Source organism: Tinamus guttatus, unplaced genomic scaffold (genome assembly GCF_059628265.1).
Source record: "Tinamus guttatus ecotype Peru unplaced genomic scaffold, ASM5962826v1 Tinamus_guttatus_pri_ptg000052l, whole genome shotgun sequence".
Classification (NCBI taxonomy): Eukaryota; Metazoa; Chordata; class Aves; order Tinamiformes; family Tinamidae; genus Tinamus; species Tinamus guttatus.
In genome coordinates, this window is record NW_028288586.1 from 5276292 (window position 1) to 5303459 (window position 27168).

Here is a 27168-nt window from a genome sequence, read left to right on the forward strand (position 1 = left end):
TTTGCAGCACTGGAGTTGGGTTTATTATGCCTGACGGGTAAGAATTTGTAGGATCAGAGATGCAAATGATGCTATAGCTTGCGTTCCACATATGGAGTGAAAACAGGTAAGTGCAACAGACTGAGCGGAAAAAAAGGAAGGCATGAGTTCACAGGGATGTACCGATTAATTGCTGGGGTTCTGAATTAATGAAACTTGAAATCATGTTCCCCATTAGTTCAGCTCAATTTGCTCAATTTGCATCTATTTTGAGAGGCAGCCACTTCAAGGTGTAGGAAGGCAGAGCTTTAGTCCTACAAGTAAGGCTGCACTTACGTTTGGTTATTGAATCCCCTGCAGTAGATAAAAGATGGTAAACTGGATCTTGACAGTAGAAATGAAAGTGTTTGAAAATGAAATCATATTTGGCTTCCACAATTCCTGCATATCTTTTTGCACTTTTTTTGATGCTGGCTGTTGTCTCTCTCTTTTGAGACATTTTCCATTTTTGTTAATTCCTTCTGTTTTATCCAAACTATGGCTCTTAAAAATCTCCTTGCATTTCAATGTGACAGTTCAAGGTTGCTTTTAAACTCTTTTGTTGACTTTCCTTTCTGCATTATGCTGAATTTAAAGAAATCTTCAAAGATAAATTTAAAAACCTTCTCCTTTTATATCTGTTTCCTTGCTATTTCTCCTCTTTTTTCACTTCTGTTGGTAATACCAGAGTTGGTGATCTGTTTTTTCTTTACCTATTTCTGTATTTCTCCTTTATTCTTGTCACTAAAATGTAATCTTCTTTGTATTAGTTTACAAAGCTAGTATCACTTGTTGGAGTTTTGCACCACTTTCAGGCTTGTTGTAGCATAATCTCCCCAAAAAATTACTTGTTTTTTTGTATTTAGCCAGAGTATTTCTTGTATAATTCTGTAAAGTTGTCCTGATTCACTTCCTGTTTCTTTCTTTCTGTTCATTGCCTGCTTTAAGCTGTAGGGCTATAAGCTCTGCTCTGTTCTGTAAAGCAGATGCCTTTGGATGAGCAGTTTCTGCTGATAAACGAGCAAGAGAGAATGTAAAAAAAATGCTCTGACTTGACTACTGTTGAGAAATTATAGCATCTCAGGTGTTTTTATTTGCTTTTCTTTTTTGGAAGATGGAAGCCAATAAAAAAACATCAAAGTAAAATTCTGAAATGGGAAGTATTGAATTACCTGCAGCTTTATGTAAGTGGGAAGAAAAAGAAATCTTCATTGTGGTATCATTATAGTGTTAAACTAGTGCCTTATTCCACCCTGTGGGCAGTTGGATTTCCCTGACACCTTACTCTGTATCATCTAGTATTTTTAGAGTAACTGTAGGGAAAGTAACGGCTGTTTCATTAAAATCCATATCTGAAGCAGTTTGTTTCTTTAAGTGTATATATAGGTTGCATTAAGTGCTGTTCAAAGATTGCTGATCTATAAGCATTGTAGAGAATAATTTCATAATTTTCTTTGCCCACCAGCTTATCAGGGATTGTTTGCGGGGAAGGAGCTATGTTCGGGGATCATGTCGGAAAAGACGTCAGTCTTGCAGAACAAAAAGTTGGAACCAACAGCATGGAATTTAGTCACCTCTGAATGATTAAGATGCCGCTTTGTCGTCTGCTGACACAGGGCTTTGCTTTGGCCTGCAGCCTCTTTCAGATCCCTTGTATACGCGCCGAGTCTGACGGGAGGGCGGCGCGGGGGGACCTCCTCGCTCCCGTGCGCCGCCTTCTTCCTGCAGCAGACCCGGACGCGGGCCCGGGACCCAAACCGGTGTTGCCAAGGGCATGTGGAACAGCAGCCAGCCGTGCCGGCCCTGTGGCTTTTCACCATGTTCTTAGTCCGGGCGGTCATGCACTGGTGAAATGCTTAACCTCTCTCTAGAAAACTGACCAATTTTTTTGTTTCGCTAGTACATGTAATGAAATGAAGTCATCAGGGAAATAAGTAGACCTGTGTTTTGGGTCACCTGAGGCATCTGAGTAAAGAGCATTGCAGTAATCTAGTTTGGAAGTAAGCAGCAATAAATCTATACTGTGGCAGGTCTGAGAATAAAGATGAAGGCTGATTCACCAGGTAAACTGACGCCAAACTCATTGCTTTGTAATTTAGGCACTTAATTGATGCCTTGGTGCCAGCAGCAGTGTTACCACGGAGTCAGTGGAAAGAGAGGAACTCTGCTGATTCACTGTAAGATCTGAGTTATCCTGTGGAAACGACCATCACGCTCCCTCAACGATAGAAATGGAAGTCCACGTTGCTGCTATATTCCTTAGCAGAAACAGTGGCTCAGTAAGACAAATGAATTGGAGCCAATGTATGTAGGGTCAAAAGAAATCAGAAGAGTGTATTTTGGGAAGGATTAAAGAGTTGAAAAAGTTTGAAAATAATGTCTAGTCTGAATGAAGTCAGGAGCAGTTATATGAACAGATAAAAGTAGAGTGTAGTGAAAAGTCAGGTATGTTAAAGCTATGGAAATAAAAAGAGCGTGAATTTAAGGGTATCAAAAGGCAAGTGAATTCTGCAGTGTGTAGCAGATAGAGGTAAAAAGAAAAGCTAAAAAAGGACTAGAATAATGTAGAGGAGATAAATGACCTTCCTCATAAACAGGGGTGGCGGAGATAGTTTGTTCTTACATTTTAACACGTCAGTCTGACCGAGCTGCCTTGGTCTGAGCTGAACCCGATAGACCGGACAGGTGCCGTGTTGGCAGCAGGGCCCGGGGGCTCCCCGTGCCACCTCCTGCTGCAAAAAGGGGTGTGCGGGGAGCCTGGGGGCCTTGGGGGAGGCTGCAGACCTGTGGGTCTGGTGTCCATCCCTGGTAACGTCGTCTTGCCAGTTGTACCAAAGAACAAGGTCACTGAGCGTGTGTGTAAAACTGGTTTGTTGGGAAAGAGGCTTCTGTAAGAGGAAGTAGTGCCTTGCTTAACCTGCTGGAGTTGTGCAAGGGGTTGGCGAACACTAGGAGGAAAACAAGATCCAGTAGACACCGTCAGTGTGGGTTTTCAGGAAGCCTTTCGTAAGGTTGCTCTCAAAGGGCCATCAAAGATCCTCAGTCACCATAGGACTGGATTAAGCTTGAAAAGGTGGCTAGAGGATAGAGGAAGAGGTAGGGCCGAATGGTGATTTTTCCAGATGGGCAGGAAGCTGGGAGGACATCCCCCGGAGTTCTCTGCTGAGCTCTGCTTAAGAGAGAATTTTGCTCTGTCAAAAACCTGAATTTATTGAAAGTCTTAGTATATCCTGCATACTGTCCTACATTATGGTTTCAGGTTTGTTTTATTCAGTCTCATGCATCAATAAAATGGTTAACTTCATTATGTTTTAGAATATTGCTTCACTGAGGTATGGTATAAAGCAAAAAGCTGATTTCCTGACACCAGACTCCTGGGAATTAATTGCATTATGACTATAAGTTTGTGGAAAAAGCGACCTGTCTTGCTTGACAACCATGCTGACCTTACCTTGCTAGTCCGTTCTAAATATATTAAAAACTTCACAAATACTCTTTGTTCTTGTATTTTGGTTACTGAAGAGGAAAAGAGGCATTGTCTTGGTTAGTCCTTTAGCCTCTTGCTAAATTGAAATTGAATTGAATTGAAAATGCGTTGTTGAGTTAGGTTGGGTGCCAGAGTTAGGTCAACCAGAATATAAACGTGTGTCTCTAAATCAGACATAAGGCTGCAGGAAATAGCCTGTACTAATAAATTTAAGTTTCCTATCTTATTGTTTTAATTTTTCAAATTAAAGAGTTAACAGTAAGCAAGGTAAGTGGAGGTGGGTAGAATTACAATATTGTTTACCCTGTCTGTGCTTGCAGCTCTTCTTTTTGGACTAATTTTTAGATTTAGGATTTTTGATAATTGCAGTGATAATAAAGATGCTTTTCTTTTCAGTCTTTGAATTTCTAGTGACAAAATATAAAGTCTAGCCAACAGGGAAGCATTTCATGGAGAAAACTATTTTTTTTTCCAAAATAAAAACTCTCTACGTTAGCAGAAATTTTGGAGAGTTTTTTTTTGTAATGCTGTTGTCCTAATCTGAATTTGAAAGCTTGAAAGTTAAATATGCATTGTGCAAATTTACCTCAGTTCTGAAAGATAGTTTTGAGAGACTTAGTGATTTTGTGTTTCTCAACATCATACATCTGTGCTATTTTGAATGCATTATTGCTATGGGACTGAAGTATCAGAGAGGAAAGCCTTGGAAAAGAACATGAAGTTTTCCTGCTGTAATGACGTCACCAGTGCTTCAGATTTGCACAGTGCTGAATGAAGAATACTGATTTTTATTGCAGTTTTTTCAATGAATAATCAGGGGCTAGGAATGAAAAAAAGCCCTGCTTTCTTCTTTTCACATTCCTTCTGTTTTTGTGCAGGTCCCCATGCCGAAACCGCCAGTGGATGCCAGAACTTGCAGTGTGGTTTTCGGGCCTGCTGCCGCTCTGGCGAGTGACCGCTGACCTCCGCGCTCGGGCTCCTTCCCCTAGCTGAGCAGGCTCCCTGTTGTGCACTTTACTTGCAGTTCGCATCTTGTGTTAACAAGCCTTGGAGTGAGATTGGTTCTACTAGCCTGGCCCTCCCCACAACTTAAGAATCTTCATTATTTGAGTGTACTGTACAGTGTTGTAACAATCTCACAAAATCTCATTTGATTTGAAGGTGTTGGGGTTTATTTTACATAATTTGGGGAAGATGGGAAAACTTTTTTTTTTTTTAATGCCACTTTTCTCCAAGTTTGGCACTTAAGTCTACTGGATTATTTTGTGTTAAGTGAATGGGATTTTTTTTTTTAATCCACAATATAGAGCTCTGCAAATCATTTTAAATGTATTGTTTGCATTTGGGTAACAATTACACATCTTTAGAAGCCTTGTTTCTCCCCCTTTCCTCTCATCCTCAAGTTCTTTATACTGCAAACTAGGGAAAAATCTCACCTTCCTTTGGCATTTGGTTTTGTATTTGGGCTTGGAAACCTACTCAAATAAAACATTCCCATCAATAAAAAAGTTTTATGTCAAATATATGGAATATATGTGCTTTTAAGTTGTAATATCCATGTATATGGTATCAGTAGGCTCCAGAGCTTGTTCTGGGGGAGGCACATGCTGTTTTGCAGAGCCACAAGCTCTGCAAACATGGAAAGAACTTGTGACTGTTTTGAGATGTGCTTGGAAATGTTTCCAAAGAAGTCAGTTATCAATCAGAGGTGTAAACCAAAGGTAGGGGACTGGAATGGATGACCCAGTTTGGTTTTGATGTGTGGAGCTGCTGGAAGCAGATATGTACCTCTGCTCAAAGCCTACAGGAGAGGTTAGGACTGGTGCTGTTCCAACAGATCTTGCTTCTGAGTGGGCTACACTAAATTTGCTTGTGCAAATTTACTTTTACCAAATGTTAGAGCTAGTCCCTGGCTGCTTGACTGAATCCAGCTGGTGAGTGATAGGCACTGAGTGGGGCCTTCGTGTGTGTCCTGGTTCCCAAGCCGTTCCCACCCAGCAGCGTGTCCTGCTCCTCACTGCTGGCTGTTGCCGTGAGCAGCCCTGGACGCAGGGCTGAGGCCGGGCTCGGCTGCAGGACACGGTGTTGGCCATGTCCCTTTGTGGCAGGAATCCCCACCTAAGGGGGGAGATGCTGGAGGTGACAGCAGGGGGGGCTGCTCCTTTTCTCATCCAGAGGTGCTTCTCTGGACTATACAGGAAACTTGTGCTGCCCCAAGGCTCCAAAGGAAGAGCAGGCACACAAAGCCTTAAGTGGAATGAACCCAGTCTGGAGCTCAACTCAAAAATCCTAATTTCTCAGTGCTTGATATAGTCTGATGAACATCTCCCCTAAATTCAACCCACTATTGATGTCTTGGAAGAACTGAAGTAGCAGGGCAAGTACTTAGAGTATTATTAATAGTTGACAGCACTAGTGCAGTACTGATCTGACTTTTTTTCTTAGTATACCATGTTTATAATCACCTTTTGTTATGATAATGTGTAGCTGAATATTTCACATTTTTTTCCAGTGTAAAAACCAGCACTTCCCCATAGATTTTTATTACAAATATTTTATTAAAATAGACATTTTAAAAAATACTGAAAATCAGTTCTCACTAGCTTTTGAAGTAGAGGGGTAGCTTGTTGTGTTTACCCCTCCTTAAGCCAGTTTCCAGAGGTGCTCGGCCTCGTCCACACTACCGGTTTCGTACAAGTGAAGCAACATAAATCCAGACTGAGAGAACATTTTGGGGATAAGCATGAACATATACAGCTAGAGCAAATTCAACGTTAGAAACATCAATGGTGTGAACTCCAGTGCTGTGTACAGCTTCTATTAAAGGTCTGACTTCAGAAAAGGGCATGTGAATAGGAAATCCAGAGACCTGCGAGAGAAGAATGAAAAAAAAACCCCACACATAAGTCAGTAACAAAAGGTAAAGTACCAGAATAAATAAATCACTCTAAATTCTGTTTTGTTGATTCAAGTTCTTTTCTGCCCTGTCAGGGGTGGCAGTTTGTGTTCCTGCATCTGCAGTGTCTGAGGTGTTTGGCCAGAATACTTACCATGTCCAACAGGAACAGACACTTGAACTTGGTTGGAATTTACTATAGTGGTGTCCAGTATTGACACCACTTGTTCTTTCTGCAAAACACACATGATAGAGGTATAGGTCTAGTAAATACTTAAACTTTCTTTTCTCTTTTTTAAAGGGGAAAAAATTAGCTGCTCAAATGAAGGGTGGAGCAAAGTGCCTTGCTGAAGTAGAGCACTTGGCTGTGGCACTAGGTGTTTACAGAGGGGACTTGAGAGCAACTGCACCAAGCGCCACCACCTGCCTGCATTTATAAACTGCACTTGTGTTTATGTAGTAGAGATTGTTGCTGTTGTGATACAGCAGTACCAGAACAGGGCTGCCACTTCTCCTTTACATTCAGCAGCCCCTCTCTAACATTTTCAAACAGAGCAGAATGGACCATCAGTACTGCCCTTTGTGATCCTTCCGTGTACAGGCACTCAAGACTTGGGGTGAGCAATGAGCTTTTAACAGGGTTCTGCACCATCTAATGATGCTGAAAGTAAATACAGATCCTGCAGGGTCTGCCATTCTCATGCATTAGTTTCACAGCACAGGGCACACATTCTCACAACTGTACCCTGTAATCTCCTAGCTGCTTTTGCAGCTCTGCCTGATGATCTTCTTCCACGTCTTTGCCACGGTTCTGCTCCAGCAGAGGCAGAAAGTGGCGCAGGGCAGACGTACAGTATCTGTTCCAGCGTGTAAGATGCCTTGGTCTCCATTCCATAATCTTCTCCTTTAATATTTTTTCAATCCTGCAGTGAAATGCATATTATTACATGCTAGTATTTACTGGACAGCTGAAATGCTCTCCCTTGACCCACTTGCTGCATATAGATTATGGGGAATACAAGTGACCTCAGTTAAACTCATCAATACCTAAACGTGCAGGAAAGCACTGCCAGCACAGCCCTTTGCTGTGTTACATCCCCGTGTTCAGCACGAGCAGAGGAATCCAGGGGCTTACACCAGTTTTAGTCTATTCCTCTCCTTTCTTTCTGCCCCTAATCTACTTTAGCTTACTAAGAAATTCTGCAACAGTGGAATTGCTCAGCTGTGCTTTCTTTTCTCCCCCCCACTTCTGTCAATCTGCATTAAAGGGAATGAAAAAAGACTGCTGAGGAGAGTTTCTGGTTTAGACCATGGTAAATTCCCCACCCTCAAAGCAGCTTCTTGAGGAGTGCTGCACACTGCTCCTCTTTTAGTGAGAAGGCATTTAAAATTTTGGCAGTATTTGGTTTAGAGGTAGAATTACCTGCCCTGTAGTTCCACCACAGCTGCCTTGTCCGAAGGCTGATATATTAATTCTTCAGGCTAGTAATATATAAAACATTAAAGTTAAATAACATAAAGTTAAAAACATAAAAGTTGTTAAAATATTAAAAAACTACGGTTTCTCCTAGCTGTACAGTAACTCCTAAAGCTACGTTGTTGTGGTCATAGTGCATATAAATAAGCTCACAATTACGCCAGAACAATCCATTACTTAGTAAAATGAAACAAAATAAGAACATAAGAAGCCAATGTGTGTAACTCTCCATTTATTTATTTATTTTCAGTAATCTTCACTCATTTTTTATGCATGAGATTAACAGTAGAGAAATTCATGTCATGTTAGTACGGACTGAAATTCATGGCTGCTTGATAGACAAAGGTTACAGTATCGAGCCACTTTTTTGGCTTTGTTAAAAATTTGTCCCTCTATGCTGTTGTCCTCAGAGCTTTCTTACAGGGGCATTTTTGAGGACAACAGATGCACATTCATTTCGAAGTATTTCTCCTTGGTATTTTAAAAACATTTTGTAAAATATATTAAGTATATTAAAATATTGTAAAATCACAGCAATCCAAAGAACTCAGTCTGTTCCTCTACATAGTGTCTGTGATCTCCCATTCCCTCAAATTTAGTGGGTAAAGGGTACATTGATACCTGAACACTGGCAAGGCCAGGGTAGGGTAAGCTTCTTGAAAAGAAGGACTTCCACAGCTTTGCTTTGCTGGTGTCAAAATTTATCCTCACTGGCGAATCATACTCTTGAATATTAAACCAGATCTAAAATAAAGTTGACAGTATGTAAAAGAAACTTTTAGCACATAATGGAACACATTCTGCACACACAGAAATCAAATACTATACATTCTTGATGTGCTGTAGGAATCAGCAGTGTGAATTCATGTGAAGCAAGCCAATGCTGCATCGTCCCAGGGCACATACGGCTTTGGCACGGGGACAGGGCTAGTCTATCCCGTCTTGGGCATCTTCCCTCCCATTTCAGACTTTGGCACATCTCTCCCTGGTGCTCGTGTCCTTGTCAGCGGTGAGTTTTCGCCTCCAGCCCAGCAGGGAGTTTACTCTGGCACCAGCCAAAAGGCGCAGGTGCCTCCCAGCCAGGCTCAGCTCTGCCGCCTTCGTGGAGGGGTCGTGCAGCAACCCCTCTGCACCACGTCCTGCCCCAAGCTCAGCTCACAGTTCTTACGTGAGCCAGCCACACTAGGAATAGCGGTATACTGTGAACAGGCATTCATGTTACTTGTTTTATAGCAAATAGGAGATTTGATGGCAGACAGAAAAATCAATGCAGTTGTTCTTGCTGCCTTGTGGTTTGCCTGCTTTGTACCCCCGCAGCCTGTGCCCACCGCTCAATGGCTCTTCCCAAAGGGATTGGCCTTTTGCAGCTCCGTGTCTCCTGCAAACACCAGCTCTGCCGAGCTGCTGGTAAGAGGTAGGAAGCCGAACACCCTCTAAGGCCAAACAAGTTGCAAAATTAAAAACATGCTATTTTCAACAGACTTTAGGTTAAGTAAAACCTCGTAACGAAAATCACATAGAATGACTTTATGATCTGCCTAAATAGTGATAAAAAGTTCACATTTTAACTACTTAGCTAGCTCATATGGCTGAAAATCCTAACTAAAATCAGATAAAATAATTAATGCCATGACTTACTTAGCAGAGATGTAGTTAAACTAATGCACGAACTCATGATACAGGCAATGAAAAAAAGAACAGTTTCAATTCTTGTAGGGAATATATAGAGACAGTAGAATACAGAAATATGGAAAGCCTGGAAGCTCTTACATTATCACAGCTGATCAGACAGTACACATTTTTTAATGGACAGAAAGTATCAAACTGCCCATAAAAGCATCCAGTACTGGGATTCCAAATTGTATAATGGTTTTGCTCCGAAGTTAACACATATGCAGTTGCTCCCTAGGAAGGAAAAAAAATGAGAAAGATGTTTAAAAATCATCTCCAAAGATAGTATGCCATGTACTGTTTGGAGTATTCAATTTTTACTATTGAGATTAATAGTATTTTTTTTTTGGCAAACTGGTTAGAAGAATTTACAGATTATTACAATTCAATCAACTAACAGAGAACATTACGTGCTTTTTGTCTCCTTTAAGTGGCAGAGGAATGTTTGAAGCACACAGCCCCAAGCCATTCTTTAAATATAAATTCTACAAGTCATCCTAGTTCAACTAAGAACTGATGTGAAATAATCACTTCCAGAAGACTCCTTCATTCCCTCAGCAGAGGAAGTAGTTTTATGTTATGAAAAAATCAGTTAAACATAATAATGAAAATCACATTGTATATTTCTTTTGTAGAGGTAAATTTAGGTTTTTCTCACATCTATACAAAACTATGATAGATTAAAAACGTCTGCCTATATGTAAAAGTGCTATATGTAAAAGCGCCTTAGTACGACACCTCTCTGACCAGCTGCATGCCATCCATCCATATTTATCCATCCTTCCTTCTCCCATCCTCCTGGAATTTGGTGGGTCCTACAGCAGCTTGAAGGATTGGTCTGCAATGCTGAGCATGGCTTTTTTTGCTCCCCTTGAAATACCTGTAATAGCCTCCACCCGTTAACAGCATACATGCACTGAATGCTTCCTTAGGGAGTCCTACCATCAACATGGTTTTTGGACAAGACGGAACAGAATCGAGTGCCTGTTCCTGCTGCTGCAGAACCTGAGAACGTGCTAAAGAAACATGTCTATCAAAGATTGTTCCCTCACTTCTATTGATCAAAACCTTCACAAATGTTTTGTAATTTGAGATGCTAACGATAGAAATCAACATTATAAACAGTCTCCCGTGTCTTTCAAAGGAGCATATTGGCTACTTGGCCATCTGAGTGTTTCATGGGAAAAAATGCATCTCTTCCTGGGCAAAGAACCTCAGTGTTTTAGTTCTCAGTCAGTCTTAGCCAGCACGAACAAGGTGCACAGGAGACTAAGTCACACAAGGCAAAGATCAACCATTTGAGCCTGAAAAATGCTACCACTTCCTCACAGCTAAACAGCCCTTTACTTTTGCTGCAGCTTTCTGATCAGCTGGATAGACACGTGTATGTCCAGCCAGAATCCCTGGCAAGAACTTAAACCCTCCCCTGCCACCTTCCCTTTAGCCAGTCCCACCCCTACTCTGTCTCAGATTGTCTCTTCACAGCTGAGACACCTTGCAGACCCTCTCCACAGCCCTTGTCCCTGACTGATCATTTATAGTAGTCAAAGTACAACGCAGCTTTGCAGATACCTGCTGCTGTACTGTGAGGACCACAGCTGCTACTGCATTCAGACTGGAAGCAAAGGTCCAGGAACAAATATATAAACCAGACTATACTTACACTCAGATATGCTTGCAATCTGTTTTTCATTCTCTGACAAAATAGAGCTCCAATGTTTAGATTACTTCCTGGAAGAATATGCCAACATGGGACAATTCTATCCCTTGGTGGGACACAAAGACTTCAGAGAATATAGATTAATATTCAGACCAAATGAAAATATCATCTCACCTCAGGAATAGCATTTCCAATTATAAGCCAGGCCTTTTTTCCCATACCAAGAAAATAATTACACAGGAGCACAGCATGTTCCTCCTCATCTCCCGACAGAAGATCAAGAAATTGCTAATTGAGATACAAAGAAAAGTCTTACTGTGTAGTTCTTAGTTATCAGCTCTGCATTTAATACTCTTTCCCAACACTTCTGAAACAAAACAGGACTTTGTCTTCTGGCTTATTCTAAATTTTGCAGAAAAGTATTGACAAGGGAAAAACATCACCTATGACTTACTACCTGCTGCCAATCTATAGATGTCAGGAATTACTTGTATATATGATGTAGAATGTCAAACCTCACATCATATCTGACATTAAATGCAATGTTTTTTTCCATAGTTCTTTGGAACTACAATCACCTACTTTAGGTCTGTCTTTAAAACCTTCATCATCAGTCACCATCCTCTTACCTGAGCTTGACAAAACATTTTGATTGTTTTTTTAAGTGAAAAAAACAGGAACAGTTTAAAATATTAGGTATTCTTAGCAATTGCTCAATTGCAACTTATCAAAGATTAAAATATTGGCACACCTACATCAGGACGAGTGGCTTTTCTCAAGCACTGGTCCTCAGATAATGAAATAATGCATTCTTTGAAATAAATTGTTTAGAAATAAAAATAGTCCTCACCATCAAAGAATCTCAGAATAATTTAGGTCAGAAGGGACCTCAAGAGCTCACAGTCTAAACTGCCCACCCCAAAAGCAGAGCCGCCTGGACACTACATCACAAGCAAGAGGACAGGGAACTTTTGCTATGTTACTTACATCTGATGTACTCCACAAGTCACAAATTCCAGCAAACGACACACCATCTGGCAAAAAAGGAATCAAAGCAACATATCGAGCCACCAATTCCTGCAAGAAAACAAAACCGAGCAAGTTGCTCCTCAGATTCACACATTCAGGAAAAGCTTACCTATACAGCACGTGTAGGCCCTTTGTGTGCCTACGCATGCATGCACACCTAACACACACATTCTGAAATCTGTATCCCATGAAATCATTAAAATAACTTTGCTATCATTTCTAAGTACTTACTGATGTTATTTGAGAACTATTTGGGTGGGCATCAAGAAGCTCCTGTGGTGGATTCAGAGGTTTTATATATCTGGTAATAAAAACTGATTTCCCACTAAGGTCAATCACAGTTGTCAGGCACTGGCGACTTGGAAACTTGGATGTACACTCAGCTTCATACTTCTCTGCTGCTTGGAGCAACTTCTCATCTTCTTGGGTATCAAACTTCAAAAGACAGTGGAAATTATATGAAAATAGTCTTACTTATAATTTGAGTTTAACTTCACTATGCTTTGCCTTATTTTACCATTTATGTATAAAATTATTTCCTAATAGCATTCTGAAATATCCTTCGAGTATGTACTTTGACTCACAGACAGACAATGAAGTATCAGGTGATTTGTGTTTACTTATCAACACTCATAATGACCTGTACCAATAAAACTGCAGGGATAACATCACACATTAATTTAAAAGTGAACAGTTACAACCTACTAGTTACTCTAGAAGAATGACCCTACATGATATTCACATTACAGTCAGACTATTAAAACTACAGTTGGGGTCAAGCACAAAATCCTAGTAATTTTTATACAAACCATACTGGGACAACCCTAGACAATACCAAAAAATATTTGCAGAGAAGGCCAAAGACACCTGTAGGTGAATTCTTGTATGTCAGACTTGTCTAACATACATGGAATGATTTTACACGACATTTTCCAGAAGCAAAATGCAGGACTCAAAAGCACACATCTAATTATGTAACAACAATTACTTGCTCTTTGTCATCATGCCATCTTTTAAAAGTCTTAAAATCAAAGCAGTTTGATTTTCTACTTAGACTCCATTGTACTTTTCTAGTGCTGCTGAGAATTAAAATTTATTCTTCATAATATTTTGATACACAAAACTTTTCATCTTTTGCTATCCCTTTTCTCAAATCAACCAATGGTGAAACTGCTGGGTCGTGCCCTGTAGCAAGACATTTGCCACAGAGAAGGCAAACGGGCTGAGTCTTCCTAGCCATAAGTAATAGCTGAAATATGCAGCCTTCAGCATTTTTTAAATTTAATTTAACTCACTGGAAATATTATATTATACCAGAGTCAAATGTTACATTCAAAATGCAAGAAGACTGCTGCCTGGCTCAAAATCAAATTAATCTTTAGCAGTGAACAGTAAGAATATTTTGAGTTAAAATATAAATATTGTACCTTCTTAAGCATTTCATTCATCTATATAGAAATTCAGGCAGGACAGCAAGAAAGAGGAAAAAAATGGTAAGGGAAGAAAAAAAAAAGATGCTGTAAAATTAAATTAAAAATATGCTTAGCATGCTAAAACAGTATACATGTACTTCAAATGATAGAATCTGTAGGCAGAGTAATAAAGGACAACAAAAACATATTCAGTTATTTTTTGTCATTTTCCTATGAACACTTTCTATGGTAAGTTATCTAAACAAGGCAAAACTCAGGGCTTGTTTAGCCCTGAGTAGCAAAGTAGCAAGTAGCAAAGACACAGCATTTAATGTCTCTATGACAGAATTATGAAAGAAAAAGAAAAGAATACTCTTAAGCACACATCTACATGAAAAAGATGTGATTCACAACTGCAATATGGTAGGCTTCTTTCTGATGTAGTGCATGAGCTCTGTCCATGAGTCAGTTCAGTAATTCAACTACTAGGACGGTGCTGGCAACAAGTCATTCTCGAGAACGACCTCTCTTACTACGCAGATGCTACCAGGGCAAGCTCCTTTGCCTCTTCTCCCCTTGCCCTCCCCCAGGCACGTGGACACACAGAATTACTGAACTGTAGCAGTAGTGTGGATGGAAGCCCAGGCTGTGCATTTTTCTTCTCTGCTGAGACTGACTCCATCCCCGACTAGTAACCTTCTGGTTTGTGATTATGTGATGCCATTATCCACTAGGAAATTAATTCCACTCGCTTCATATAAAGTCAGCAACAAGCACTAATTCTTGGTGATTCCCATCCTGAAGCTGAAAGACTCAAGGTCAGGTCCAAGGAGCAATGTCAAGCGAGCAGTGGGGTGGATTGAGAACTGGCCCAACAGGCAGAGCTTAGAGGGGTCAGTGGCACCGAGTCTAGTGGGAGGCTGGCTGGGACCCCAGGGGTCAATACTGGAGCCAGTATCGTTCAATCTACTCATCCTGTGACCTAGATGAAGGAACACAGTGCCTGCTCAGCACTTCTGCTGATGACACGGAATTGGGAAGAGCAGGTACAAAAAAGTACAGAAGGCACAAAACAGATAACCTTGTATTTCAGCATTTGCTTGTGAGTGGTTAGAATATTAGCAAAACAAGTATAGTTATATTGAATTGAGCTAAAAACTCTTGAATTGGAACACTCAGTACTTGCAGTCATGTCCTTCAGGACACTAAACGTATTTATATGCATCTCATAAGCTGCACCACTGGAAGCAAAAATCAGGAAGCTCAGTTACTGATTAATTACCTTTTCTCTGACCGACTCTCCAGGAATGAGCTGTGGCTCAATGGTAATAAACAGCGTTATATACGAGCCCTCACTCAGGTTTCGCACAGAGTCATAACCTCGGTCGTTTCCCAGGTTCTTTTCTTTGCTGTACCCAAAAAGGACTGGAGGAATGTCCACCTTGAATGTACCATCGATCTGTTATATAAACAGAGAAATGTACATATGTACATATGTACATATCAACTGTCCAGAACCATGAATAACAATAAAAAAACAACAATAAAAGCAAAAAACCCAAAATTTCCTTCTCATATACATTTATTACATATATTCAAATCTCATTCTATTGCTTTGATTTCTATCTTACTCTGAAGTACAAAACAATAATATCACATATGGTACATACTAATTGACTGTGAGGAAAACACGAGAAATTTCCCTGTTAAAATTATTTGCAACAGGATTTCGGACTCTTTTGTTTATGAAAGCTAAAATTTAACATCAGGAAAATCATACGTACTAGTTCTTGGAAGAAGAAAGAATACCAGCTTTTCACCATTTTTTATTGAAACATGGATTTTTTCATACATATGCACACCGTGAGTTCACCTAGGATAAGTACTTTGAAAGAAGCAAAACACAAATGTTTGAAGACAAACATCGTGCAGGAAGGATAATGTATAACTATCAAACTGATGCTCTACTCATAAAAAGCACTTATCCACCAACAGATTTTCATATATATATATATGTATATATACATAGACATTTTTATTTTTATATATTTACATATATGTGCGTGTATATGTGTGTATATATATATATATATATAAAGTTGAGGAGTCAATGTCAGACCTACTTTATTCCCCATCTCTAAATTATGAAAGCTTTTCAGAGCTGCTACAGCAGAAGCCCAGCTATACCAGCTACATACACACGCCAGCTACAGCAGATGACCAGGAGTTCTGAATGTACATATATGCAAACACTTCTCAGAGTATTTACAGGTGAGTAATCGCTCTGCATTCCAGTGCTTTTCTGTGTGTATTTTCACACCGTGGGAAAGCAGCAGTCTCCACAGAGCACTATTTACCTGGCACAATGACTCAGAGAAGCTGGCTAGGGGCCTACCCTCCTGAAGGGAGCACCACACCCAGGGCCCTCAGGAGTAACCTAATGCTCGTGTGAATGCTCAGGCACCTCGCCTGAGCAAGGGTCACCTTGCACACAAAGGCTGCTTATACCGCTTCAATGCGTATATAATATATGATTCGGATCCATGCAGCCGACTTCCCCGTGGCAGAGTGCTATAACGGACTCACCAGCCCTTTGTGCCTCCTCCTCCTATCACAAACAGGAGATAAGGTTTTTCTGAAAGCACCTGTCAGAAAAGAGGGCTTTGCCCCCACTTGCTTGGACAAGTGTCAGCACTAGAAGTATACACAGAAAAACAAGTGGATTAAACTCTTGATTTTAATAGAATTCAGACATCGCTTTGGCAAATTTTTTTGCTGTTTAAAATAGGCAGTGTGTGAAGCATCAAATGCCAGTCTATTTTGGTTGAGATGGCTGCTATCAGGAAGGACATCTACAGTGCAACAGGTGACCAATGGTTTCTTGTTGATAGTCTCTCTCATCAAACATCTAAGAACAAAGTTAAGTCTTGATGGGAAGACTCTAAGCAAACCACTCAGAAATTCTGCTGCGGTGTTAGTCTAACAGGATAAAGAAATGCTTCATTTGCAGCTGAAATGTAATTACATGATGCACCTTGATGCAACTGCTGAACTGAGCAGATTTATTTTCATTTCAGTAAGAAGTCCTGTTCCTACGCAAATGATCTCGAATGCTGGGAAGAACTGTGCAGGCACTCACACTTCACCCAGACACTCAAACAGCAAAGACAATCCGCAACACCCCCTCAAGCGAGGAATCGGCAATTAATTTGATAGGGATCTTCCAACTGGTCTCTTTTCACAATAGAGTGACATACCAAAAAAAGTATGAAGAACTGAGGTCTATCTTTGTCCTCGAGTATGCTTTGCAAACTTTGTCCTTCACCATCTATTGGTAAGAAATCTATTAAAGTGTTTAAGTTTGTCCTTTAAGCTGCAAAGGGCTGTGAGCAGACACACTACACTCAAGTGAACTTCATGCCCAATGCATTAATTCTATGGTCAGAGCACTTCACTGCAAAGAGTAAAAGAGCTTGTGTTCTTCTTTGCCTGCTGACCTATCATAATGATGGTGCCTGCACAGAATGGCCAAGGATTTATTAAAAGAAAGTAAGGTCTTCTTACTACTTGCCTCTTATTTAAGTCAACACAAACTTCATTCAGTGGAGGACCTCAGCTTTCCAACAGTCTCACTCACTGACCTCCCGAACTGAAGGTAGCATCTGATATTAGTGACCTAGCAGAGGCAAGTGGACTAGCACTGCTCAGACATACACTCTTCAAAATTTGTCAGCAATGGAAAGAATCCTGTGCTTTCTTGAATCCCATGACACTTATGTTCTGTAATGCCTGTTATTGTGCATAAAGTGTTATGACACTTACCCTTGCTTGAAAATATATAGTAGTAAATGGAATCTTAACACATCCCAGCCAGTGTCTTTCAACTCGAGTGTGGATTCCACTTCCTCTTTCATGATCGTCCTATTAAAAAAGTAGCCTGATATAAAACTTAATTTTCTTTAAATCAATCAATGGTTTAATCATGGTATTAATAATTTTTTTATTGCTTTAATTTTTAATTTATTTTAAGATCAATTACTAATAAGGCAATTATTATTCTGCATGCTTTTCAAGCTTGCCATATGCTGAACAAATACAGAAAAGTCACATGCGCCACAATCTGCTTACATTTCAGGATTCATCTCCTCTATAACTTCTGATGGAGAATTCAAAAATCTGACACAGAGTCCACTAGAATCTTCCCAAAGTGTGATAAGCTCTAATCTTACAATGAAATATTTTGCTAGTATGTAAAAGGACCTTTTGAAATTAAAATCTAATTAATGTCTTTTGATTGGAAGCACTATCTTACCATATTGACTAGATATTGGAAGGAATGACAAAAGAGAGAAAAAAGACCTGCACTGAAGTGTGCTCTTCTAGCATGAACTTACCTCTCCAACATCATAAAGCACTTCATCAAAAAGATTAATGAACACTTCATCCTTCACTGACTGCAAACTGTGGGTGCTGTAATCACCATTAGGGGCTCTGGCAAGGTTAAATAACAAAAATTATTCAAATAAAATAGGAAAACTTAAGCACATATACTCAAATTGAATTATTATCATTCAGAAAAGATTTAGTTTTAATTTGCCATACCTAAATGGAAGCTCAAGTTCCTCGTTCCAGTTAGGGTTTGGACCCTCTGCTGTTGTTGTCCGGCAGACAGTTCGCTGAAAAGAAACTTCCACAAAAGGACGGACTAAAACCTGTCAAATACAATCAAATAAAAGAAAATGCTCTTCTAACAATCTGTTAGAACATACTAAATTTTCCATCTACAATGTATTTGGAAGAATAAAACTTTATTTTGTGGAGGTCAGACTGGTCCTGCTCAGACAAATACACCTTCATGTACCTTAAAAAATTTGCACTCATAAGGCAAGCATTTAAGCATTTATGAGTTTTAAAATTTATTTTTATATGTTAGCATTTCCAAAAAGTGATGTGCATTCTAAATACAAGTGTATATACTCATATCTAGCCCCGCCCGCCCCCCAACCAAAGACTGGGAAAGCTACTGGCTAATTAATCAAAAAAGGTAATCAAAACAGAACATGTGATCCAGCCACCAGCCGAAAAAAAGCGTATTTGCATCCCCATAATCCAAGACGCCTACTGCTAGATTCCCAGCTGCATCTGAAACCAGCCCTTCACGCTGCAATGCAAGCAAAGCTCTTCTGTCCACAACACATGCAAGTGTCTTCCCCGGGAACCTACTGGCTGCTGCATGAAGAACCACCTGCTTTTGTTTGCTTTGAACCTTGCTCCTTTGAGCTTTAAAGATCCCTAGCTCTCGTTCTGAGCAAGCCACTGAACAGTCAATCTCTATCCAACCTCTCCAGATTACTAAAATTGTGCATCTCTAGCACTTTCCTCCTTCTCCCCAGCTCCCAGTAATTGCTGTTCTGGCTGAAAAGACCTACCACTATTCATTGCACAGTAGCTATTCCCTATTTTTGACATCTTTACTGCCCTTCTCTGAACTTTTTCCAGCTTTACTCTAGGTTTTTGGAGCTCCAGAAATGGGCACACCAACCTTACTAGTAAGATACCTTTGTGATGGTAACTTGCTGTCTTTGGAAAAGAGGAATGTTCACAATTTCTTATAAACTGATGTGATTTTGTCAGCTTTATAATATACCTGGTTGAACACCCAATCTGTGTTCTCGCCTGGACTCTGAGCTGAAGGAGAGGCTGCAAACATTTCATTAAAGGACCTTGAATGCCTAGATGGTGGCTGAAGTTTGCTAGAAGAGAAAACAGACCATGACGAGAAAAGGCAGAAAATACATTACTAAGTATAAATCCCTTACACCATCTAATAACTATACACAATTTTAGAAATGCTTCTGAGATCTTCTTTGGCATGACTTTAACCTAGGAAACACATTTATTTAGTCAAAGAATAAAAAAGGAAGGTCAGATAGTGTTAGCAAGGGTGTGGCTCTTGCAATCCCCACAGCAGAACTGTGTTTTGTGACTGGCAGGTCTTTGCCTCCCTTACACAATCCCCGTGTGCTAAAGACTTTTTCAGTTTAAGACAAATCCCCACATCATTCATAAACTGTGTAGACTTCACGCTATCCGTTCAAGGCCTCTATGACGAAGTTAAACCCATATGAGTATTATACAGTCAGCAGTCCATGAATGGGGTAGGAAAAAAAAGGCAAAAGAAAAAGAAACTATACTTAACTTTTATAGAGTTACCACACAACATTTTTGGCAATAACAACAAAGCAGAGATTATAAAAGAATATTATTTTCAAACTGAGAAAGCAGAACAAAATAAGACATGGTATAATGCAAGAAGATTGGCAGAGTTTTGTAATACTGACAGTGAACTGAAGCTTTCATCTTCCTTTCCTTTTCATCAAGATGTTTCTACCATGAATTGCTTATTTCTCAGTGTGAACTTACTTACCAAAATCAAATGGAATCTTTGTTACAGTAAATAGATAAAAGAGTAGAAGCGGCTCAATTCTGTATGCACAAAAAAATGAGGTGGCCTGAAAATAATGTGTTAAAAGCAATGTGTATTGGCTTTCAGGGAAAGGAAGAATACTGTGCTTGTACATTGCTTGTGAAACTGAACCAGTTTGTGCAGAACAAACGTAGCATCTTTCCCTGACACAGCATCATGCAGTGCAGGCACTTCCTTAATATGCGTGAAGGTAATGATCACCTTTAAAATTAATCGGAGTCTAATCATCTTAATCCACGGCTTTAAATAAACAGCTCATGAAGGAGAATGCTAACAGATTGTTCAAGTATAATTCATCTATTATCACCTGCCCTATAAAGCTGTCAAAGCAGTAAATTTTCCCAATCATTTTTTTTCCTCAGGCAGAGGAATATAATTTTTTGGAAAATATTTCCTGAATTTAGCAGATATTGATAAATGATCAATGTAAGTTTACAAAATAACAGTACTTTATTATTAAGCAACGACAAAAATGCATATATGCTTTCCAAAACAGTTGAAACTGGAACATAAATCTGAAAAACAAATAAATGCTTACTGAAAATAGGTATTTAAACATACCTCACTGCTTTTCTCACTGGAATATCGTAAGCTCTAATGATGTTTACTAACAGTTTTATGTCTCCATCTGATAAATTCTGTGCTGTCACCTTCTTCCTTTCTTTTCTTCTTGGTTTTAGGGGTCGTTTTGGCTCTGCCAATTTGAAAATGCTGAGTCCCAAAATTCTAATAATTAAAAAAAAAAAAAAAGGATTTATCAATTTCTGCACAGTATCCAAAACTAAAGTGCTTCCATTACACAGATGCAAATTTTGCACTAACAAAAAATGGAAATACATACACTTGTTAATGCTATACAAAACTCTATTAAATGTCTGATTGCTTTAATTGTTTAGTAGCACACAACCCAGTTGTCTCTTACATTTCATGGATTATAACTGAAATGTACAAAAAGGATTTTTTTTTCCAAAACTAGGTAAAATATAAAATGAGACAATTAGACAAATTCCAGAGAGATCTAAACTACCACACTATAAACAGACTACCTAGCAGATGATGACCAGTAAGAAATATACCAAAAAATCTAATTTCACAGCTACAACAAACGATAGGCTACAGAAAGGAAGCAAAATGAATATGCCACAACATACCCTGGACCCTCAGAACTTATAACCGAAGGCAAAGCAGAACCAAAGAAAAAGAAATGAAAATAAAAAACAGGCATTTCTTGCAAATCATTGATGTTAACTTTAAAAATGACAGAAGATATTCCAGGATCTACATAGAAACTCATAGCCGATGACAGTATTTCACCATATACTATGAGAAAATTAAATTAATTGTTTTCAAATTAATAAAGAACTGTGAGCTACTGAAATATTAACTACTTTAAACAAATCAGATATTAACCACATTTTAAAACTACTATGATGACTGGGAAATAGTACCAATATAAGTTAGCATTCATGATAAAATATCAACAAAGCATTTGATTTTAAAGAACTTCAAAAGATTATTATAGTCCCGTTTTGATTTTTTTTTATCCTGTAATGTGAAAATATAAACCAAAAAAAAAAAAAAAGAAAAAAAGAACAGAAAGAGAGTGAGTCTCTGTTTCTCCAGCAGATGGGACTGTTTAGATTTATTCTGTTGATTCTCAAAGCTTAGGACATACTTTAGGGTGTAACACTTTTAGTGATCACAAACAATGTCTACAAGAAAGTAACATTTATTCATAGTTTTTAAGTAAACAATGTTAAGAAAGAACCATCTACGTTGTGGTAACTCAGAAATGTCAGAATCAACAAGTATGGAATTTAGAACAAAAATGATGCATGACTAATAAACCCAAGAAATAATAATATGACAAGAAAAAAAAGAAATTATTTCCAAAGCAGTAACATTTCTGAAAGCAACAGTGTATGACAATGTCCAGCAATAGCAAATGAAAATATATCAAAGTAAACAAAATCCTCAATAAGAATTTATTCCACGTTATTTGCAGGGCTTATGCAGTGACTCAAAGAGAGCATCACCTGTAGAACCACCATGTCACTGCGTGTGGCACCTGTGTGATATCTGGAAATCATTCAGTCTAGCAGCACCTGGGGCTCTGCTCAGCTTAATCACACCACATCCTAATGCACTGTATCATGCTAAATCATATTTATATACTATCACATTACTTCGGTCAAAGAGATATCTTTCAAAAAAAGAAGTTTTGATAAACATTTTTATTTAAACACTGTACTGTCAGAGGTGTACACTGTGCTTGGAAAACTGTAGACTATACTACATATAGAATTACCAAAAAAAAACAAAAAGAAAAAACACACACACACAGACATAGTTTTAAATTAATTACTTTGATTTGGAATCAATATAGACAGCTTCCTTACCCCAAACTGGGAATTTCCTCTTCATTGACCAGGTCAGAGAGAAGGTAATGGTGTTTTGCTACTAGGAAACGGTTTATTACTGATTCTCGGACCTGTGGATGACAGGGGAGAGAGAGAAAAATTACGCTTTTAATCCAAGAATTAAATGTAAATACTTGCATTCTGTTTATCAAAAATAAACAACAACGACAACAACAAAGCCCAAGTATGCATTAATTCTCATCTTTCATAGCAAGGAAGATTTTCTTTATGACAGACACTTTTTCAGAGCCTAATATATACTTATTCTGCACGTACAGTGATTTCTCCAGAGACATATGCAACACCCAAATGTAGGAATATAAAAAAATCATACAATCAGAAAATGAAGCTTTAACTGCTTGCAGAAAAAAAAATCAAAAAGAGCTCCTCATCACAACCAAAACAATCGATGATACTGAAAACCATCCTTCTGGGGCACTTAAATGAAGCTGTGGAAAAGGCTGGGAGGGAATCTATGCGGTATTAATTATGAGGAATAAAGCTGCTTGGACCTCATGACAGTCAGTAAGGCATATTTCACAAATACTGTGTTTTCCAATAAATACATGTTTTATATTCTCAATTCCTTTCATTTCTATGCTTGAGTGACAGACTAAAGCATACAGGTGAAAATCTTTGCCCTTCTTCCAAAAACTATGTTGAGGAAGACTGAAAGAGTGATGCCTTGAATGTTTTTTTTTTCCTCCCACAAATAAATCTAATAATGCCTTTATATAATACTCCAAGTTAGATCCATTTCATAACAGCAATAACAATTTTCTATAACATATCTTCTCCTTTAATTATTTTCATAATCTTGACTAACATGAGATATTCCTTTGAGTGAAATGATAAGCCTAAAAAGATCATATTGCAGAGTGGCCTGAGTTTCAGATCTGATGTGAGCTATCTAATATTTAAACATATTGACAGTTTATGAAAGTGTAAAATACCCACATGTTATTTTTAAAAGACTACTTCTATTTCAGCTGAAAGACTGATGAATATAGATACCATGTGTGTTACTCTGCAATACTGTTCTGGTATTCCTCAAACAGCATAAACAACATTTTTAAGTACACACTTCAATACCATGCAAAGCATAAGTAGACATAGACTTGAAAGCTTTGCTAAGAACAACTTTCAATATTACCATACTAAATCTTAGCCTTGTTTTCTTCTGGACTTGTCTGGATAATTTAATCACTCTCCACTGTCTTCGACTCTCTTATGAACGAATATTTCTAATATACAATGTGTTCCATCTCAAATCAAATCAATTTTATCCTCTTAAGATTAAGAGATTTGCCAGCTGGCTAGGATTTGTTTCACCTTTCAGTTTTTCCAATACTGATAAATCCCCAGCCATGCTTTTATCACTTCCTACTTTGCCAGAACACTCTGAAATTGCAAACCTTGCCTGGATATATGATCAATATTTCCTCAAACTTATTTCCATAAGGATAAAAAAAAGTCACCATAGCCGAATGAGCAGATTAAAGAAAAAAAGAAAAGAAAAGAAAAAGGAAAGAAGATGATACCTTCATTAGTAGATTATAGTAACATGATGGAAAATAGGCCCTCTGCCTTTTGTTGCAGGACAGGATATATTCTTTGCATTGCATTTAATGGTTACATTATTTCTCCTGGAAATAATGTAAGTTCTTAGCAGGACAGCTTTCAAGAAGGAAAATGAAGAGAAAGAAAAATGAACGAATACCTGAATGTTTGCTTATTCTGGGTATTACACCTTTTTCAAGCATATTACACCAATCACACTCAAACCTCTATTTCTTTAATTAGATCTGTTTCAAGATTAACTTGCAATTTTGAAGACATCTTCAGGTCATGCTTAAGATGAATCAGTTCTTACTATGTAGGGAAATTAAAGCATTTGAGCAGAGTATGGCTTAAAAGATCCACATTTTTTTGCAGTTTACCTTCTGTAGATAGTTGGCAACAATTGCTCTGCGTGCATCTAGGTAATGTTTGCTGTCAACCACATCCCTCTCACGTAGTCTCTTCTCATAGTCCTAAAGATATTTACAAAAGTTTATGATTTGATAAATATATATTTTTATATATACAAGAAAAACAGCATGTATTTCATTAACATATAGATCAGAGTAAACCAAAACAGATGTCAGAGGTTTTGAAGGCTGTTCTTAATGCTAATGTATATAGCAATGGCACTGCCGAACTTCTGTGAATGAAGACAAGAATTCCATTATGTGATGGCTTAAATTACTAAAAATAACTTTGGAGAATTTATCTTCCCCCCGCCCTTATTTTCTTTTTTTTTTTTCCAAAAGCTGACCTGTTGCCATAAACTGAAATCCCATTTGAACTGGAAATGGTGTATCTTACTGCAGGCCTGATATGAATAATTGTTACCCCCGCAAGAAAAATATTTAGGAGAAGCACTTAGTTCATACAGAAAATTTGGGTGAAGAAGTAGCTTTCAGTGTTCATGTCAATCTTCTGGATGACCTCACAACTACATTGAAAGCTGTACTGACAGATGCAACTTTTATTCAAAGACTCAAATGTTTCAAATTAAGGAAAGGTTAAAGCTGACTTAGATTAAGATAATAGCACAAGACAGAAGGAATAAGATTCTCATTTTCTTTTCCATGTCAGCACAACTATACATTGTTAAAGGGACCAAATGCCTATACTGCAAGTCAAATATTACTATCATTAAAGCAAAAGAAAGAAAAAAGGACACTTTATGGAAGAACATACTTCAAGTAATTCCAGAGAACATTTTACCTGAAAGATTTTCTCACTGATTTCTCGTTCGTGCAAAGGGACTTGCTTATAGGTTCGGAACTCGGCCACCTCTGCATTTCTGAGCTGCAAGAGTCGGAATCTCTTTGATCTATTAAGTTCCTCATCAGTAACAAAATTAAATTCTTGCTGCAGCTGTTCTAGTCTGAAGAAATCAGGAACACGTGCCTCTCCACTAGTGGCAACCTAAGTTAGACAAATAACTATTAGCATTTTAATACTGAAAAGAAGAAAATTCAGTAATATATTTTTGTAAGACTCAAATATACACTGGTGTTATTATATACAATGGTATACAATGGTGTTTATTTTAAGCAAAAACATTTGAGATGGATAAAACTGAGACTGAAACATTATATATTTAAAAGCATGTTTTTGTTGAGCATGCATTTTTTATATATTTATACACACACACACACACACTTAAGGTCATATTGAAATTCTACTTCTCCTTTATTTAAATAAAATCCTAAGAGTGGGAAAATTATAACAGAGTAATCTAGGAAGCTGTCCGGCAAAAGTGATTCATTTACAGAACTTCAGATGGATAAATATCTCCTCCTGCTAATTAACGTTTAGGAAATTCCTAACTTCCACAATACACTAAATCTCTTCATGCAGCTCCTGCTAACGAACAATTACCTTTTTAATGCCATTCAACTACATAAGTCCATGCCATCTAAGGAAACATGAAACTCATTTTTTTTTAAATGAATCCATTTTAATAAACTGTGATATCAGTTTTTCATCACAGGAATATTACTGGATTAATAAATCTTTATTTCTAGCCCTAGAGCTCTGTAAAAGCCACTTACCGTAATCAGCTGCATCAGAGCTGCATTATTTGGGTCATTTGGATCAAGTTTTGTTTCTGCTGCCCACTTAGCTAATTTCTTCATGTCAGTTAAGCCTGATGTGCCAATGGATGCAATTGCATCAATATTTTTTAAAGCACTACAAAGACAGAATTGATATCAGATGATTTTATCTCAAGTGGATACAATTTGGCAATAAGAAAAAAAATACTGAAAACAATCTTAGGAAAAACAACTCCCACCTCCCCCATCAAAAAAAAAAAGCACACACCACAGCTTGACTAGTAAATTCCACTATGCATTTTTTTTTCTCTCTAGGGAACACTGCAGAGAGCTTCCTGCCTACTCATTCCCACCTCTATATAATTTTTACCCTTCCAGTTGAAACAATGCCATTCTTTCTGTGAAAGCACCGTAAAACTGCCATTGAAGTGATTAAAAACAATCCTCCAAATGAAAGCTGTAATAGAGAAGAAGTTAGCTTCCTTAAACCTGTGTAATTTCTATGATTTTGTTTATAACATCATCTCCCCAAATTTGCAGCTGTGTAGCTGAAAGAATGATGAACTGTAAAGGAAACTGTGGTGGAAACCATGGCTTTTTCCAGTTGCACTCATAGCCACAGCATAGAATTTGATCACGTTCTTAAAATTAGAAAATACGTTCTTGGTATTTTTTCCGTAACAGAAGTGTTTGATATGAAGATTCATGATATACCTACATAATTCCAGGTTGCTGGCTACTAGAAAGTAAGATGATAACTTTCATGTTGTGAGGCCACTTAACACAAAAGTTTCAACAAACTATACTTAAAAGGATCTACAGTTGGCATCTGTTTTTGGAAGTCTCAGCAAAGGTAGCCATGGATAGGGTATATCATTAAAAAACATCCTATTGCTTTTTAAAGATAGTCTCTCTAGGCTAAGCTTGAAATGCCTGGGTGAAAAGATGTCGAGACAGATATACTAGAAGCTCGTGGAAGGGTGTCTTTAATCCCCCAGTCCTA

The 27168-nt window shown here is 38.3% G+C and overlaps 2 protein-coding genes across 4 annotated transcripts in view; one reads left to right on the forward strand and one right to left on the reverse strand.

Annotated features, from left to right (window-relative positions):
* Positions 1-5026, forward strand: part of FBXL5 (F-box and leucine rich repeat protein 5) — a 29835-nt gene extending 24809 nt beyond the window's left edge. Inside the window, exon 11 of one of the 3 annotated variants that reach the window (XM_088539963.1) lies at positions 4384-5026. In XM_088539963.1, the coding sequence (XP_088396089.1) occupies positions 4384-4460 (77 nt within the window). In that variant the 3' untranslated portion in view covers positions 4461-5026. Of the gene's footprint in view, positions 1-1483; positions 1605-3333; positions 3393-4383 lie in introns of those variants that run through there. The other 2 variants (XM_088539962.1, XM_088539961.1) reach the window with 2 other exon arrangements.
* A 1133-nt stretch (positions 5027-6159) lies between these two features.
* Positions 6160-27168, reverse strand: part of CC2D2A (coiled-coil and C2 domain containing 2A) — a 44878-nt gene continuing 23869 nt past the window's right edge. The window contains exons 19-37 of the mRNA XM_088539985.1: positions 26163-26301; positions 25330-25533; positions 24498-24590; positions 22537-22628; positions 20699-20863; positions 19298-19403; positions 18253-18362; positions 18045-18141; positions 17473-17571; positions 14933-15109; positions 13666-13686; positions 12470-12673; positions 12197-12286; positions 11384-11497; positions 9649-9783; positions 8500-8622; positions 7825-7883; positions 7147-7324; positions 6160-6374 (exon numbers count right to left, since the gene is read on the reverse strand). Of these exons, the coding sequence (XP_088396111.1) occupies positions 6186-6374; positions 7147-7324; positions 7825-7883; positions 8500-8622; positions 9649-9783; positions 11384-11497; positions 12197-12286; positions 12470-12673; positions 13666-13686; positions 14933-15109; positions 17473-17571; positions 18045-18141; positions 18253-18362; positions 19298-19403; positions 20699-20863; positions 22537-22628; positions 24498-24590; positions 25330-25533; positions 26163-26301 (2395 nt within the window). The 3' untranslated portion in view covers positions 6160-6185. The remainder of the gene's footprint in view (positions 6375-7146; positions 7325-7824; positions 7884-8499; positions 8623-9648; positions 9784-11383; positions 11498-12196; positions 12287-12469; positions 12674-13665; positions 13687-14932; positions 15110-17472; positions 17572-18044; positions 18142-18252; positions 18363-19297; positions 19404-20698; positions 20864-22536; positions 22629-24497; positions 24591-25329; positions 25534-26162; positions 26302-27168) is intronic.